This window comes from Orcinus orca, chromosome 16, assembly GCF_937001465.1.
Source record: "Orcinus orca chromosome 16, mOrcOrc1.1, whole genome shotgun sequence".
NCBI classification, from domain to species: Eukaryota; Metazoa; Chordata; class Mammalia; order Artiodactyla; family Delphinidae; genus Orcinus; species Orcinus orca.
The window spans coordinates 32,887,779-32,903,563 of record NC_064574.1 but is presented as its reverse complement, the minus strand read 5'-3'; the positions used below and the strand labels follow the sequence as shown (position 1 = coordinate 32,903,563).

Genomic DNA, 15,785 nt, shown 5'->3' with positions numbered 1-15,785 from the left:
GTTCATTCTTGATGTCACTGAACAGTTCTGGTACATTTTTTTTTAAGTAATTTTATTTATTTATTCATTCATTCATTCATGACTGTGTTGGGTCTTTGTTGCTACACTCGGGCTTTCTCTCTAGTTGCGCTGAGCCGGGGCTACTCTTTGTTGTGGTGCGGTGGCTTCTCTTGTTGTGGAGCGTGGGCTGTAGGCCCATGGGCTCAGCAGTTGTGGCTCACGGGCTCTAGAGCACAGGCTCAGTAATTGTGGCGCACAGGCTTAGTTGCTCCGTGGCACGTGGGATCTTCCCGGACCAGGGATCGAACCCATGTCCCCTGCATTGGCAGGCAGATTCTTAACCACTGTTCCACCAGGGAAGTCCCTCTGGTTCATTTATAACTTTGCTATATTTGCTTAGGGAAGTAAAGCAAAAAGACTCATTTTATTGCTCTCACCATCTGATCTTTTCATTTGGTGGTTCTTAACCAGGGGAGCACATTGGAATCACTTTAAAAAATGATTTAAAAAGCACTTTAACTGGTTTAAAGCACTTTAAAAGGGGGCTTTTAAAAAAATGCCGAGACCCTGCTCCTGTAAGATTGATAAATAGTGCACGAGAGAGGGGCCCCAGCACATTTTTAAAGCTTCCCACTAATTCTACTGTGCACATCTGGCGCTAGTTTCACATACTCTGGCTGGTTTTATGGGTGAAATAATACTGGAAATTTGCCTTTTTCTTTTTGGGTAGCAGAGATGGGAAATAAATTTCATCTCAGAGTTGGTAGAATCTGCCTGGAGCCCTGTGTTGAAAAGGATTCTGAGGCTTATCAGGGAGAAGTAGAAGGGCACATGTTCCGAGCATTTAGGCTGTCCTTGTTGTGCAGCAGTGTTTCTAAACCAATCACATATGTCCAGTTTATCAAACTCCACAAGACAAAGCTCCACCCCAGACCTATGAAACCAGAGTTTCCCAGGGTGGAGCCAGGGCATATGTATTTTATTATTACCAGGTTAATCTGATTGTTGAAGCTAGGACCAGGGGTGACAGCTGGTTGTGGATATTTTGTTAGAAACCAGAATTGAGTAAGAGTGAGGATAATGCCCTAAGTCTGTCTTGGCAGAGCCAGGTGGGGAGCAGTGCTAGCCATCTGGTATCATGGAAGAATATTTGGAGCTGCCATTTAGTCACTGAACTATTCATGCTGAATTAATGTTTGGGTAATGGTCTATGACATGGGCTCTCAAACTTGTGTTCATCATCAGAGTCACCTGGACACTTGTTAAATTACAGAGTGCTTGGGCCCTCCCCCAGAGTTTCAAATTCAATAGGTCTAGATGTGGCGTGAGATTTTTTTTGTTTGTTTGGCTGTATTAGGTTTTCGTTGCTGCATGCAGGCTTTCTTTAGTTGCGTTGCGCGGGAGCTACTCTTCATTGTGGTGCGCAGCCTTCTTACTGCAGTGGCTTCTCTTGTTGTGGAGCATGGGCTCTAGGTGCATGAGCTTCAGTAGTTGTGGCATGCAGGCTCAGTAGTTGTGGCACATGGGCTTAGTTGTTTTGCGGCATGTGAGACCTTCCCGGACCAGGGCTCAAACCCGTGTCCCCTGCATTGGTAGGTGGATTCTTAACCGCTGCGCAACCAGGGAAGCCCTGGCCTGAGATTTTGCATTTCTAACAAGCTCCCAGTTGATACTGATGGTCCTGGGACCACACTTTGAATAACATTGGCCTATGATTTGAAGCTAAAAATCAGTTATAATCATGAATTGTAGTGAATTCTTTCACTGTTGAGTCTAAGCTTTAGAATTAGCATTAGAATATGTAGAATGACATAGTTCAGAGGAAGATGTTGAGTAAGATACAAGTACAAGTAAGATACAGACACTGATTGCTTGGCTAGGGAAATAGCCAGAGGCTGGGCAGGACAGAATAAGGGACAGTTGGGAACAGGCATTTAAGTTTGTGACCTTGGCCTCAAAGCCTCTTAGCAGCCATGTAACATCCCTAGCTAAGTGGAAAGTGAGAGGAGATTCAGAGGTCTGCACTGCTTGCCTTTTCTGTTTGGAATACTACTTCTCCTGCTTCTTTGTATGGCTCATCATTTAGGTCTCAGCTCAGACAGTTCGTTCTTGTTGAGATCTCTCTCCAAAACTTCTTGTCACCTCAGAAAGGTCAGCTAGCCCTTCCTATGTATGCTGTTTGCTTATATATTTGTCTATCCACATAAACAAGCAATCTCCTTGAAGATAGAGCTCTTTCTGCCTTATTCATCACTGTGTTCCCAGTACCTGGTTCAGATTAGGCCTGGAGTAAAATTTTGTGTAGGAATAAATAAATGGTATTGATCACAGACCTTACTTGAGGGGTTTTATGAATTAATGAAGACTTTATGAATTTTAGTTTGATACTGATGCTGCTACTTTAATTCTTTTTTCTCACAGCATGTTATGGAAAGCAACCATTGTACTTAGTAGAGGAGTATCAGTTCAGTACCGCTACTTCAAAGGGTGCTTTTTAGAACCAAAGGTATGTTTTCTTTATCTAGTTTCCAGTTTCTTTAGAAGACTTCTTTCAAAAGCAACTAACTTAAGTTTGGAAACATTAAAAGTAAAATGAGTTTGTTTAGATCAAATAAGGAAAAAAGAACTCTAGCTTAATAATATTTTAGTACCAAAAAGAAAGGAAGTAGCCTCTTCAGAGGCAAATAGTGTGTGCAATGGAATTTTTAAAAGACTAATAGTAAGTATGTTCTGCAATATTCTTATCATGAAATTGGTTTTAATGATAAGTGTTCTTGATAGGTGTGCATTTTCTATAACTTTTGTAAACTAGTTAGTAACCAGTAGTAAGGGTTTTTCTTTTTGTTTCATTTTTTTAATTCATCTGTGGTAAAGATATATTTAGAAGTGTATATAGCCAACTTCAAGTGAGTAACTTCGAAAAAATTATTTCAACGCAGCCATCTCTTAGTGGCTGCATTAACTCCTATCAAAACTGAAGTCATTCCTTTTAGATTTTTTTTCAGTGATAGTGTTGATAGACCAGGATCTTTTCTGAAGGCCTTTGGAATATCAGTTAGATCTAAATCTGCTTGCTCACAATGATTTATTTATTATTTTGGGAACATTTTCATATTTAGAAAAGTTGATTCTTTATTTTAAAGATACTTATTTGCTGAAAGGATTATTTTCCTTCAGATTTTTACCTTTGAGCACACTTTGGGCTGCATGTGAACAAGGGCTTAGGCAGGAGTCTAGGAAGCAAACATGGATTAGATCTTTTTAAAAATTTATTTCCCTTTGGGGTCCTTGAATACTTGTTACATGTAAAAAAAAAAAATTGCAAGCAGCCACTGTTACCTCAGTCTCTTAGCCACCATTATATAAAAGAGAAAAACTGACAAACCCACTTCAGCTGTCTTTTGCACCTATTACGTTTCTTATTCCAAGAATATATTGTGAATATACTCAGTGATTAAAATTAAATTACATTATAGTTGATCATTATGTTGGCTTATCTTGACAATAGTCTCACTTTAATGACTAAGGAAAAGATCATTTATTTGGCATAGGGGTTGTACATTGTGGCAAAGTTCTTTAGTATAAAGTGAACATTTGTGCAGAGTTATGTAGATCATAGCACTTGTGAGTTTGAAAGCATATTTGAGGATCCTGGTATGTGAAATTAACTAAATTTTACTTACGGGGGCATTTGGACAAGAAAAATCATGAGTCCTTTGGGCGTAGTTTCCTAAAGTAAGACTGTTGTCAACACAGGTCAAATTAAGCCAACCTACAGTATTTTCTCTTTTCATTGAAAATGTAACCAAAAGCAGCAAATCCTTCCAAAATGCCTTTTCCAAAAAATTGGCACGAAGTCTGCTTACAGTAAGAAACAAGTTTTTCCCCTTGTAATACTTGCAAAAGTTTACAGTATGTGTTGGTGAGTGTGTTTCTTTAAGTAGGTGCTCTGTATCGTGTACACATGTACCGTGTGATGCAGGGGCTGCCATGGTAAGTATGTTTTTCATGGAATAGAGTAAATAGCCACATAAAATCCCATGCATATGGCTAGAGGTTTTTTTTTTCCCACATGCCAGCTTAAAGTGACACTTCTTTTTAAAGTTGGTGGCGCTTTTTAAATGAATCATAATTTTTAATAGAATTAGAAACTTTGTCTCAATTGTGCATTGTCAAATGATAGAACTAATGTGCAAGGAATCTTAAATCGTGAAATGATGTAAATTATTGGAGTATATATTTTATGAATATAAAGAATGATTGGAAAGCAAAATGATTATGAAAGCATTGAAAAACTGAAATGGGTAATAAGGTTAATTTTACTGGGTCAAAAGTTTTAGGTTATCCAAGCAGTTGTAGAACCTAAGCTAAAAATCTTGTGATCTTGTCACTTGACCTTCAGAATTCAGCTTACTCATCTATAAAATGAAGGGTTTGAACTATAGATTTCTTACATCCCTTCCATTGCTAAAATTTTTCTATGAATAAAATTTTACCATTCATAATTTCTCTTCCGTAATTTGCTCTTTCTGGCATATTCCTTTTAGTTTAGAAGTTAAAGACTCTTGAAGTCCTTTTTCTCTTTAATTTCTCACAGCTGTATCTTCTTATGCTTTGTAGAATTAGAATAAGGTGTTAATATATTAAATTCTAAAATAATTTTTTACAGGTGACAAATATTATCTTATTTAAACATAGCAAACAAAAGTAGTAGATATTCCTGGAATGGAAACATTGCTGTGAGTCTGCAGATAACCCATTAATTTCATATCTTCACCAAAGATAATTTTTGAATTAATGTGTAATTTAAACATTTTTTAATCCATGTTCACCCCTTTTTATTTGTGGCTGGAATTAGGGATTGTTGTCTCATACTGAGATGTTAGCCACTTTTTAATTATATTGTCTTTGAAATTTTTCATTCATTTCAGTGAAATAGCTTATTTTTCAGTAACATCTGCTTTTAATTTTTACAGGTGTTAACATTCACTCATAATTAGATTCATTACAAATTCTTTTACCTTGTTCTTAACGTCCCTTGATTTTTATTTAAATCCTTTAACAAAAGAATCAGTCATCTGGTAGGCAGACAATTGTTTATTTTCGTAATAGCCCAGGTTGTCATTTTGTACAGTGGTTTCTTAATAAAATTCTTCTGCATGCTAAATACCCTCAGCTGTTAACTATGAATTTGAACCATCTGAGAGATGTATGTCGGCCTAGCCTTCTTTGCTTTACTCACTCCTAAGTGACCGTTTTTCTTCCTGGTCTTGTTAAAAATAGTGATTTTTAACTAACTGGTTCTGGCCTCTGACATAGATTAAAAATTCAGAGCCCCTTTCACATGGGCATTTTTTTCCCATTTTTTTCAAAATCGTAGAAAGGAAACAGTGAAATTTTTACAGTTTACGCTTAACAGTTTTTATGATATTTGAAAGCAGTGATATTCCATGATAGTGATAGTTTTGCTTGGTGGTCTGTTAAAAACAAAAACCCCAGTCTACCTCTTATATAATCTTGTTTCTTTTTCTCAGTGCTTGATATAGCTGAGTGATGTCAATCAATAACTGTTTAAGAAAGCAGTCATTATGACTTTTTTGTAGAAACAGGTTTTTTGTATGAGAAACATTCCAGCAATCTTCTGATTTAATACATGCTAAAATGTGAAATAACTCTACCAGTCCTGTTAGTGGAGTACTGTCTTGGACTGATATTGTTACTTTTGTCTCCAAAGTGCTTAAAATTGTGGCAGTCTTACAGAACGGAACTCTTGTTTTTTGCCTAAGATCTTGAAGAATGACTTACTGCATTTAGCATATTAAAAAGGATTGCATGTTTTGGAATCATTGCTAAGATCTTTAATTTCCCAATGCTCAGGTGTTAAGGTTTTTTTTTTGTTTTAAAGAACATTGGTAAGCTAAAATTTAAGATTACCTACTAAAGTTTAATAAAGTAGTCACAACAATTTTGGAAATTCAGTGTGTTTTAAAATTTGGTTCATTTGTCAATATTATCACATTTTATGTACCAACCATGAATTTGTAGTGTGAACGCCAGTAGACACAATTATAAGCCATCTGTTGAATTGACCCTTTGGACTGCTCCTCAAGACTCCATTCTGTTCAAGCCTAGTTAGCTTTATGCTATGGTTACTGGGTTTGTAAACAGGAGTGGAGTTTTAAAAATTACTGCTAAAATATGTTCCCTCTCAAGTGTTTAATCCACAGGACTATTCTTACATGATTAAGTATAGATACTGTAATCAACACTTTTTGTGAAATTCCCCTGATACCTGAATTAAAACAAAAACTTAAAACAAAAACAAAGTCTCTCCTTTCTTCTACCCACTTCTAATCCCTGCTGATATTTACTATTATGTTCATGGCACCCTTTCAAGTCACATTTGATTAGTAACTTTTATAAGAATATGGATCTACACCACTTTTGTAGCAAAGAGGATTTTTTTTTTTTTTTTTGAGGGGAGTGCAGGGGACATGGGAGGGGTGGAAGAAGGGAATAGATTAGTTATTTCTGGTTGCCCATTATTGCTAAGAAACATTCCTATTTTTATTATATACATTTGTATCTTTTGAGGGTTAGAAAGTTTGATGTGTGAAAACAAATTCAAAAAAGTGACAGCAAAAAGTTATAGTAAAAAACGTCTAGCAGATGCAGGATCAGATGTTTCTTGTTTTTTTAGCGTAATTCACCATATTTTAAGATTAGTACTTTCACATTTACATTTTTAAAAATGTCTACACAGTTTATTATCAATTCACAAGTGAACCCTTATAACAAGGATGTATTCAGCTAGAGAAAATGAGTTCCTGTATTATCCCAGGATTAAGGAATTGAATGTATATCTAATGCAATTTTAGTTTTCAATCTTCAAAAGTTTGCAAGTTTTAAAAAAGGATTTTAACCTCTGGTTATTTTAAATGACAGAATTATCTCTTGCTTAATTTGTTACATACTTATTTGTTATCATTTGGCTCATTTGTTATTAAATAAAATCAATATTGAAATCCTATAAAATGTTATAGAAGAGTATTTAATGTCATCTACAGATGTAATAAAGAGAGAAGCTTATATGTTCCAGACTTAAGAGTATATATGTGCCTAGACAAGGGTTTAAAGATAAGTGAAAATATTGATAGTGATTATCCCTAAGTAGTGTGATAATGGGTGATTTTTGTCTCTTTTTGCTTCTCTGTATTTTACTAAATTTCTTCAGAAGAAGAAAAAAAATACCTTGTAAGGATATAGTTTGAAAATTTTCTTTTAAAATATGTATTTAAGGATTGTATTTTGGCACATAAGTTTAATTAGACAAGTGTAGGGTTTTGTTTTAAATACTTCAAGGAAAATTAGGAAACACTTCATATACTTCAGTACTTTAGGAACACACAAGAGAATCCTTGTGGTAGTTCATTCTTGCGTTTAAATTGCTGTAGACATTATCAACAATACATAAAGCTTTATTTTCTTTTTTAGTAAGAGAATTTGATAACAGAAGACAGTATTAAAATTTTTCACACTGTATGAATTTATAAACTTTAAGGCAGTAAGAGTAAAACTGGATGTTCATTCCCCTTTAATCAAACTTGTTCTTCAGATTTACCCATGCATGTGTCCTTTCCTAAAGGAAAGGGCTTCCTGTGCTCCTTAGAAACACTGGTTACTAAAATACGAGAATCTGATATTCTTCCTGTTACCTACTTACTAGTTAAATATATGTAATGAAGGACTTAATTATGCCCTCTAGTTCCTTGAGTAACTTGTGATAATTGATCTTGAAGTATTTGTTCTCAGTATTTCTACTATCAGAGAGTTTAGGCTTTTTCCGAACACTTGAGGAGTTACTTCAGTCTTCCAGTAATACTTCATTGACTTCCGACATACCAAACATAAAGTATATTTGCTGTTAACTTTAACTTACGACAGAGTATCAGTTAAAGATTAAAACTGAGTATTGTAGGCAGATTTAAGAATGGGTTTTAAATGGTTTTATTTGCCAGTTCATCTTATTTTTGTTTACTGCCTCACCCTCATTTTCTTCCAGCATTCATCATGTTTTTTGACCTGGTACATTCCTGATTTTTCGCATATAATATTGATATTAACAAGATGAATCTCTTGGTTTCATAATTAGTATAAGACTTAGGCCACAAACATCTAATGGCATCATGGGTAGAAAATAAGATACAAGAAATTATTGCAGACGTTTAACTTTTAAATTGCAGACTATCGGTGGTCCATGTCAAGTCATAGTTCACAAGTGGGAGACTCATCTACAACCACGATCAATAACCCCTTTAGGTATGGGCATTAACTGCATCTGTTTGAGGCATATGCATAAAGTTACTAATATGCTGCACAATGGCTTAGTGGGATTTAATAAATATTTATTTTAAAGTTTAAGGTCAATGCATTGTCAGTACTACAAGTTTCACTGAGCATATCATGGGTCTTACTTTCAAAACTAAACAGTTCTTAATTGCCTTTCTTCATAAACTTTATTAGAAATGCTTGCCTAGTTATTTTTAATTTCTTGAATTAGATGGGTTTATGGTAGAATATATATTTATATTTGGAGTAGTTACAAAAGTTTATAAAATAGCATTTTTTTTAACTGAGCATCCATCCGTGGCTTTGATATTACTTGCTCAGAGAACTTAGAACATTTGAGGAAAGAATTAATCCAAAACAATGATTCTTACATTTTTAACTTTGAATAGTAATAGAATAAGTTATTCTATTTGTGTGTGTTTTTTAAACTAGTAAATACTTGAATAAACTTGTATGAATGAATTCAGATTTCTTGGTTGTAGCAGACATTTTCCCCCAATACCCTGCTGGCTATGTTAAAGTTGCTATTCAGATAATTTTTGTTTGTTTGTTTGTTTAAACGTTATTTAGTTTTCTTGTGCCTAAAAATGGCATTTCTCTTCATACAAGTATTTTTGAATTTCCTTTTCCATACTGAGATTAAAATTTGAAGTTCTTTTCACATACATTAAATTACCTACTTGGTTTCATCTATAAATTGACTTAGTGCTGAAAACTCTGTTTTAGTTTCCAGAGAAAATTAGAATTTAAAGAATAAATGGCTTGTTATTTACTAGCTTAGATTAGAAAGTAGTGAGAGATTCTGCTTTACCCTGTATATAGCAAGGACACATCTTGTTTAAACAGCTATCTCATTCCATCCTCTTTATTGGATTTTCTTTTTGTATATACATTTTTGTAATACATTTTTGATAGTATATTTAGAATTTTTATGTAGTGTACTTTAGAATTAAAAGAGTGCCATACTGAGGTTGGAAATTATTAGGAATTGAATATTTAAAAAATTGCATTTTGAAGCATCTTGCAGTTAAATATATTTTCTTATTTTGAGAAAGTAGGATGATTTTGTTTCTGGTCTTTTTAATAAATGTATTTTATACTTTTGGAAAATAAAACTTCTGAACTTAAGAACTGTGTGAAATATACCAGAGAATCTTTATTGGGAACTGTCACACTTATTTTAACAAATTCAGGTTTATGTTTAAAGTAAACTGGGAAAGGAAATAGCAGGGAAGATAATTAGTATTTTACTCAGAGGGTGGGGCTTAACAGCTTTTCTCATTTAGTTGAAATTTCTGTTAGGAGGCAATGTGCAAACACTTACTTTTTGGTAATTCCTCATAGCTCTATATATACAGGTAAGTTTATGCTGTTTAAAAAGCTTTTAGTTGGCTATAGAGAATAGTTGGGGTTTGAGGAGCATTATATTTTAGGTAAGTTCAGAATACGCACTACGTAAGAATAAGCATTTTAATTGTGCCAAGACCTTTGGTTTGAAAAATCAACCAGGAGATATTGTTGTCCAGCAACTTGTCAGTCTCATGCATTGGTTGGTATAAACATTTGTCCCAGTGCCTCTAGAGCACCTCTCTGAGGAGTTTTCTTTCTCTTCCTTACAACATTGTGAATAATCACCATGAATATAAGAACCATTATTGTTTGATAGCCTCCTTAAAAGGGATTTCTTTATTGAGGGCTACAATAAATATGCTTATTCACTTTGGGCTGCTTTTAAATTCTAAATTAATTTTTTAAAAAATCCTTAAGGTAGGTAATTTCTCAATTGTTCATTCTGTATATACATCATGAATTTTAACTAGATTTTCTATTTTCCTTCAATTTTAGAAAGTGAAATTATTATTGACGATGGACAATTTGGAATCCACAGTAAGTGAGACTGAGTTTTGAAAATTTTTATTCACATGGTTGAGATGTTACCTTACATTTCATTAGAAACAGCACAGGGAAATATGACAGTATGATATTGAAAATAGAGACTAGAAGACTAGATCCAAAAAACAAATGCATTCTGTTAAATAATAGTTTCCAGTATTATTATTATTATTTTGGGCCATGCCACGTGACTTGTGGGATCTTAGTTCCCAAACCAGGAGGATTGAACCCACACCCCCTGCAGTGGAAGCAGAGTCCTAACCGCTGGACTGCCAGGGAATTCCCTCCAGTATACTTCTTATGCTTTAAAATTTTATTTATTTTTTAGTTTTTATTTGGCTGTTGACTTTAGGTATATGAATTAATATAATCAATTTAAAAGTATTGTACTTAACTGTTACTATATCATCACTTAACACTACTATGTTTGAAAATGATGTTAATTGTTCTCAACATTTAAAGTGTGAAATGTTACTCATAAGCTATGTTTGTGCATTTTGTGTTTGTATGTGCATTTATAGTAAAATCAAGATTAAGTAGCAGAATGTTCTAGTAATTATGGCTGAGTATTTAAACAATTAATTTACAGTGGAATATGCATTCATATACTTTCTGCATCAGTAAATACTTTATCCTAAGGATTCAAGTTTTTTCTTCAATGACTGGAATTCTCACAGTGTATCAGCATTATCATGCTAAACTGCATTTTCATTTTAGATACTATACTGTAGGAGTCAAAAGGTGTAAAGGGGGTGGACAGAATGTGTGCTTGCATTGACTGTGAACCAGAGATAATTGCTCATAACCAGTTTGCATTCCTGTTGAGTACAGGAAGGAATAGGGCCTGAATGTTTTGGTTGTGGTTTTACTAAGTACATATGTTTATCCACTTAAGAAATGTACATGCTTTTGCAGTATTTGGGCAGGAATTTAACTTATTTTTCTTGATTTTGTTTGGGATTATTTATATCACATCATAAGGTAGTCTAACATACTCGAATAGTTTTATTTAGTGTTTTAGAGACTACACAAAATTTATGCTACATGTTTTGGAGAGCTTTTTTAATGGAGAAGTTGTTTTCTCATTTCTTCAACTGTAATGATGACATTATATCCTTCTATTATATGTTAGTTACTATGCATGGTTATAAACGGATGGCATTTCTTTCGTCATCTGTTGCTGTTGTCATCATCTTCCTAAATTCAGCGTTAGTTGGCCTTCAGGATAGAAAGCCATTTCTCCAACTCTGTCCATTTCTGAAAACAGTTTAAAATTAAGAGATGGTAGTGGTTTCTCTTCATGTATGAAATTTGATAGTTATGAAATCATACCTAAGGAGAAAAGCTTCTTGATTTTTTTTTTTGAAGTTCTCTTGATGAAGAACTTAGGTCCAAAACAGTTGTCAGCTCCCTGGTATTTATGAAAATGTTATTACCTTTGTTAGTAAGAAACTTCAAGTTAAACAGTGCTAACAGTGTTATCACAATCATGCAGTTTATCTATGGCAGAATATGTAAACAGAGAATACATTTGTTTTGTTATTACCACCTCATATCTACGCTGCCAGCACTAGTGGAATAACTAGTTTCAGCTGAATATTTCATGTGAAACTTTGGAAGTGTAGTAGTGATCCACTGCCAGTGGAACAAATGCTAGGTGAGAAGCCATCTTGCAATATGTATTCTTTCTGAGATAGATTTGTATTACTTCAATAATATATTCAACAAGAGTATTTTAATTTACTTTAGTGCTAAAGTTTGGCTAGTTGTTAATGTTCATTTAACTTTTCCCTCCTACTTGATATAAAAGTTCTTTTTCAATGACAAGTAAGACTACTTATATATTTGCTTTGGAGAGAAATACCAGTGATAGATAACCTGAGTATATTAAACGGAATGTGAACTAGAATTGTCAATATATATTGTACTTATTGGATTGGCTTTAAAAATATGTATATTAATTACTGTTCTTCATATTTACTTTGCCAGATGGTGTTGAGACTCTGGATTCTGGATGGCTGACGTGTCAGACTGAAATCAGATTACGTTTGCATTATTCTGAGAAACCTCCTGTCTCAATAACCAAGAAAAAATTAAAAAAATCTAGATTTAGGTATGACCATGTGTATTTGTTACTTAGCCTATTTATTTTCACTAATGGTGTAGATTTCTGATCCATCTGGTTATAGCCTTTATGTGTATAAACTAAGAAAATAAACACAGATAATGTCACATTTTCTAATAAATGCGGTGTCTTGTGAGAGTGAACTGCTTCCCTGCCTGAAGATTGCTACAGTTAAATGTACTTATGTTAGTCTTAATCTCCAAATTGGAAACAAGAAAATTTTGTTTTTACTTAGATAAGTGATTTCTAGGCTTACTATCTTTGTAGTTTCTACCATTTAAAATTTCTTAGTGTAGCAATAAATATTTTGTTTTAAAATTGACATAACGAAATGATTTTGAGCTAAATGAAGGGAGAATGGCATGAACAGAGAAAAATGGAAATATACTTCAGTGTCCTAAATTTTCCGGTGGCTTGAAAACGAGAAACTTTTCCGTTAAGAAGGTCACAGTTACCATAGCAGTTCCAGGTTAGTTTAATTTAATCTTAATTTAAGAAGATTTAGGTGTCAAGCTTTGTATAAATAACAGAATAGTAAGTAACTTAATTTTTCTGTAATGTCACCATGTATATGTGGGGCTTTTTTGTGTTTTTTTTTTTGTGGTACACGGGCCTCTCACTGTTGTGACCTCTCCCGTTGTGGAGCACAGGCTCAGGACGCGCAGGCTCAGCAGCCATGGCTCACGGGCCCAGCCGCTCCGCGGCATGTGGGATCTTCCTGGACCGGGGCATGAACCCGTGTCCCCTGCATCGGCAGGCGGACTCTCAACCACTGTGCCACCAGGGAAGCCCTACCATGTTATATCTTTGAGTGAACTGATTTCTCAACGACAGAGGCAACCCTATCATTTGAATTTTTATAACTTTGGGACTGAGAGTTCTAAGTCTTGATACGTTATGCAGCTTTTTCTGACAAAATGTCAGGGCTGGGTTGAAAGGGCCATTTTCAGTAACTGAAGTAATTAATAGTAATACTTATTATCTTCAGAATAAAATTGATAATGATGTTGCAGTTTGTAAATCCATAAATGTTTTACAATAACTGCTGAAAATATTATAGTACTTACCTATACCAGTAATAAAATACATAAGGGAAAGGGTGGGTAACACTTCACAGCCCTTTCCATTGGCTATTCTGTGAGTAAAGAGTGTTGGGTGTACCTTGCCTCTGTTCATTAGCTTTTCTAGGCCTCTGCTTTGCTTCTGAAAAACCTAGGTAATTGGACCACGTGGCTGATCTGCAAGATCCATTTGATCACAGAGATTCTCTAACCAGTTAGTCATAAATAACTGAATATTTTATTTACATGTTAAAAGAAGCAAATAAATTGTGTTAACCGCTGTAAAGTGTTTTATTAGCCTAAGACCTTGAAATAAAAGTAGCAGTAGAAGATAAAGCCTTGGTTGGTTGGGCTTATTAGGATTTATTTTTTCTTTGACTATAAGAAATTAATAGAGGGAATTCCCTGGCAGTCCAGTGGTTAGGACTCTGTGCTTCCACTGCAGGGAGAACAGGTTCGATCCTTGGTTGGGAAACTAAGATCCTGCATGCTGCGGTGTGGCCAAAAAAAAAAAAAAAAATTAATAGATAATTAATGGGGTTCTGATTGCATTGTACACGCATCCTGAGTCCTGTACTGTTCTTGTTTATATAGTGATTGATTATATTATTGTATTGCTTAAGCTTAAACTGGAAGATTTTTATAACCATACTTAGTTGGGCTCTACAAATTAAGTGACTGATTCCTACTGAAATAATTGTGCATAGCTAGAAACCAATGTTGTTTTGACCATCTTTTTCCCCCAAAATTCATATTATCAATAGGTTAAGCCTTCAGTGGCTAGAAAATAAATTTATCTGCAGGTTTATCAGGACTTTTAAAAACTTAGCAACAGCATTTAAATTTTAAATAAAACACTAGACATGATGTTTTATCTCATTACCACCACATTTTCAACAACACAAGTTTCTCTTTCGCTTGATTCCACCAGAACTTGGAAAGCAATGTTACTTATGATAGACTATAACATTTATATAGCTATTTGAGTAAAACCTTTAATGTTTAGTTCATTTAGAGCTAAATTCTTTCATAGATCCCTTTAAACTTGATTTTTTTGGGGGGGCATAGATGCACATTGCTATTTGTAGGTTAGCCTTTTTTGGGGGGGGGGGCTATGGCACGCAGGATTCTAGTTGCCTGACCAGGGATCGAACCCCTGCCCACTGTTTTGGGAGCGTGGAATCTTAACCACTGGACCACCAGGGAAGTCCCTGGAATAGCCATTTTTAATCTTCCATTTCTTCCTTGCTTGTTCATTACTATCCACTTGTGGTCGCTTTTCATATGTCCTGGTAGAGAATGTTTGTTCCTTCAGGCTGACCAACAAAATCAGTTGTTCAGAACTGTTCCTAAAAGTTTGGAGAGAAGAGATGATCATTTTTGTTTGGATTATTAAAGTGGTGCTGCTTTTGGTTTTACAGTATGATTACGGAACCTTATTACTAATTGAATAACCTGTGTTCATATCCCCTCTGGAAGGTTTCAGAGTGTGTGCCTATGAGGCAAGTCTGCACGGTGGTTGAAGGCAGCAGCGTCATTCGGAGAGAGCAGGCCTCACTAATACAGTTCTGTTACTTGTATTATTAAGTGGATCTCATTTAAATCTAGAATGAAAAGTTTTACTAGCGCAGCTGTATTCTGTACAATAACGTTGCTTCTACATCACTGGTATTAAAGTTGTTTAATCTATGTACATTCCAGTTGGTGCAAGAAATATTCTAGAATTGAGTTGACTGTTTGGCATTACAAGTGCTGTGTGCAACTAATTGCTTCTCATTGGGAGTAAACTAGTCTTTGTGACCCAATAGCTTGGGTAACTTGTATTTTGTTTTCATTGCTGTGGAGTCTGTAAGAGTTTTAGACTCTTGGTTTATTTTTTTATTCATTTGTTTCATTAAAAAGGTACATACATATAAATATACATACATAAAAACCATGAATACATGCAAATATATATATTTAATACAATAGTTTTCTTTAATGATGTACTGTTCACAAAGTACGTGGACTCACTGTGGTGAGAAGAAAGAGGAAATTTAAAAATTTACAACTACGAACTCTAACAGTCTTTTAATGCACACTAACAGAATATGGTTCAAATTTGTACTTGTTTTATATATATATTTGTGAAACTTCTCATAAGAAATTGAGATAGCCAATTATAAATGGTTAATAGTAAATGCCCTTTTAGATTCATTTTAAAAAACCTAAAGAATTAATGAAAACAGCCTTAGGCATAATGAGCATTTATCTCATTTTAATACTTTGCAGAAATGTGTGGAGATAAAAAAATCACTATTTTATAAAGTATAACTAATGCCTTAACCTATAGTATGTGTAGTCTGCGTAATATTTTT

General features: G+C 34.3%; 1 protein-coding gene across 3 annotated transcripts in view; it reads left to right on the top strand.

Annotated features, from left to right (window-relative positions):
- The window catches only part of GPCPD1 (glycerophosphocholine phosphodiesterase 1), a 63,005-nt gene that overhangs the window by 11,207 nt on the left and 36,013 nt on the right, over positions 1-15,785 (top strand). For 2 of the 3 annotated variants that reach the window (XM_033440283.2, XM_004276447.3), the window contains exons 4-7: positions 2,422-2,506; positions 8,244-8,319; positions 10,195-10,236; positions 12,232-12,355. In XM_033440283.2, the coding sequence (XP_033296174.1) occupies positions 2,422-2,506; positions 8,244-8,319; positions 10,195-10,236; positions 12,232-12,355 (327 nt within the window). The remainder of the gene's footprint in view (positions 1-2,421; positions 2,507-8,243; positions 8,320-10,194; positions 10,237-12,231; positions 12,356-15,785) is intronic. The other variant, XM_049699482.1, reaches the window with a different exon arrangement.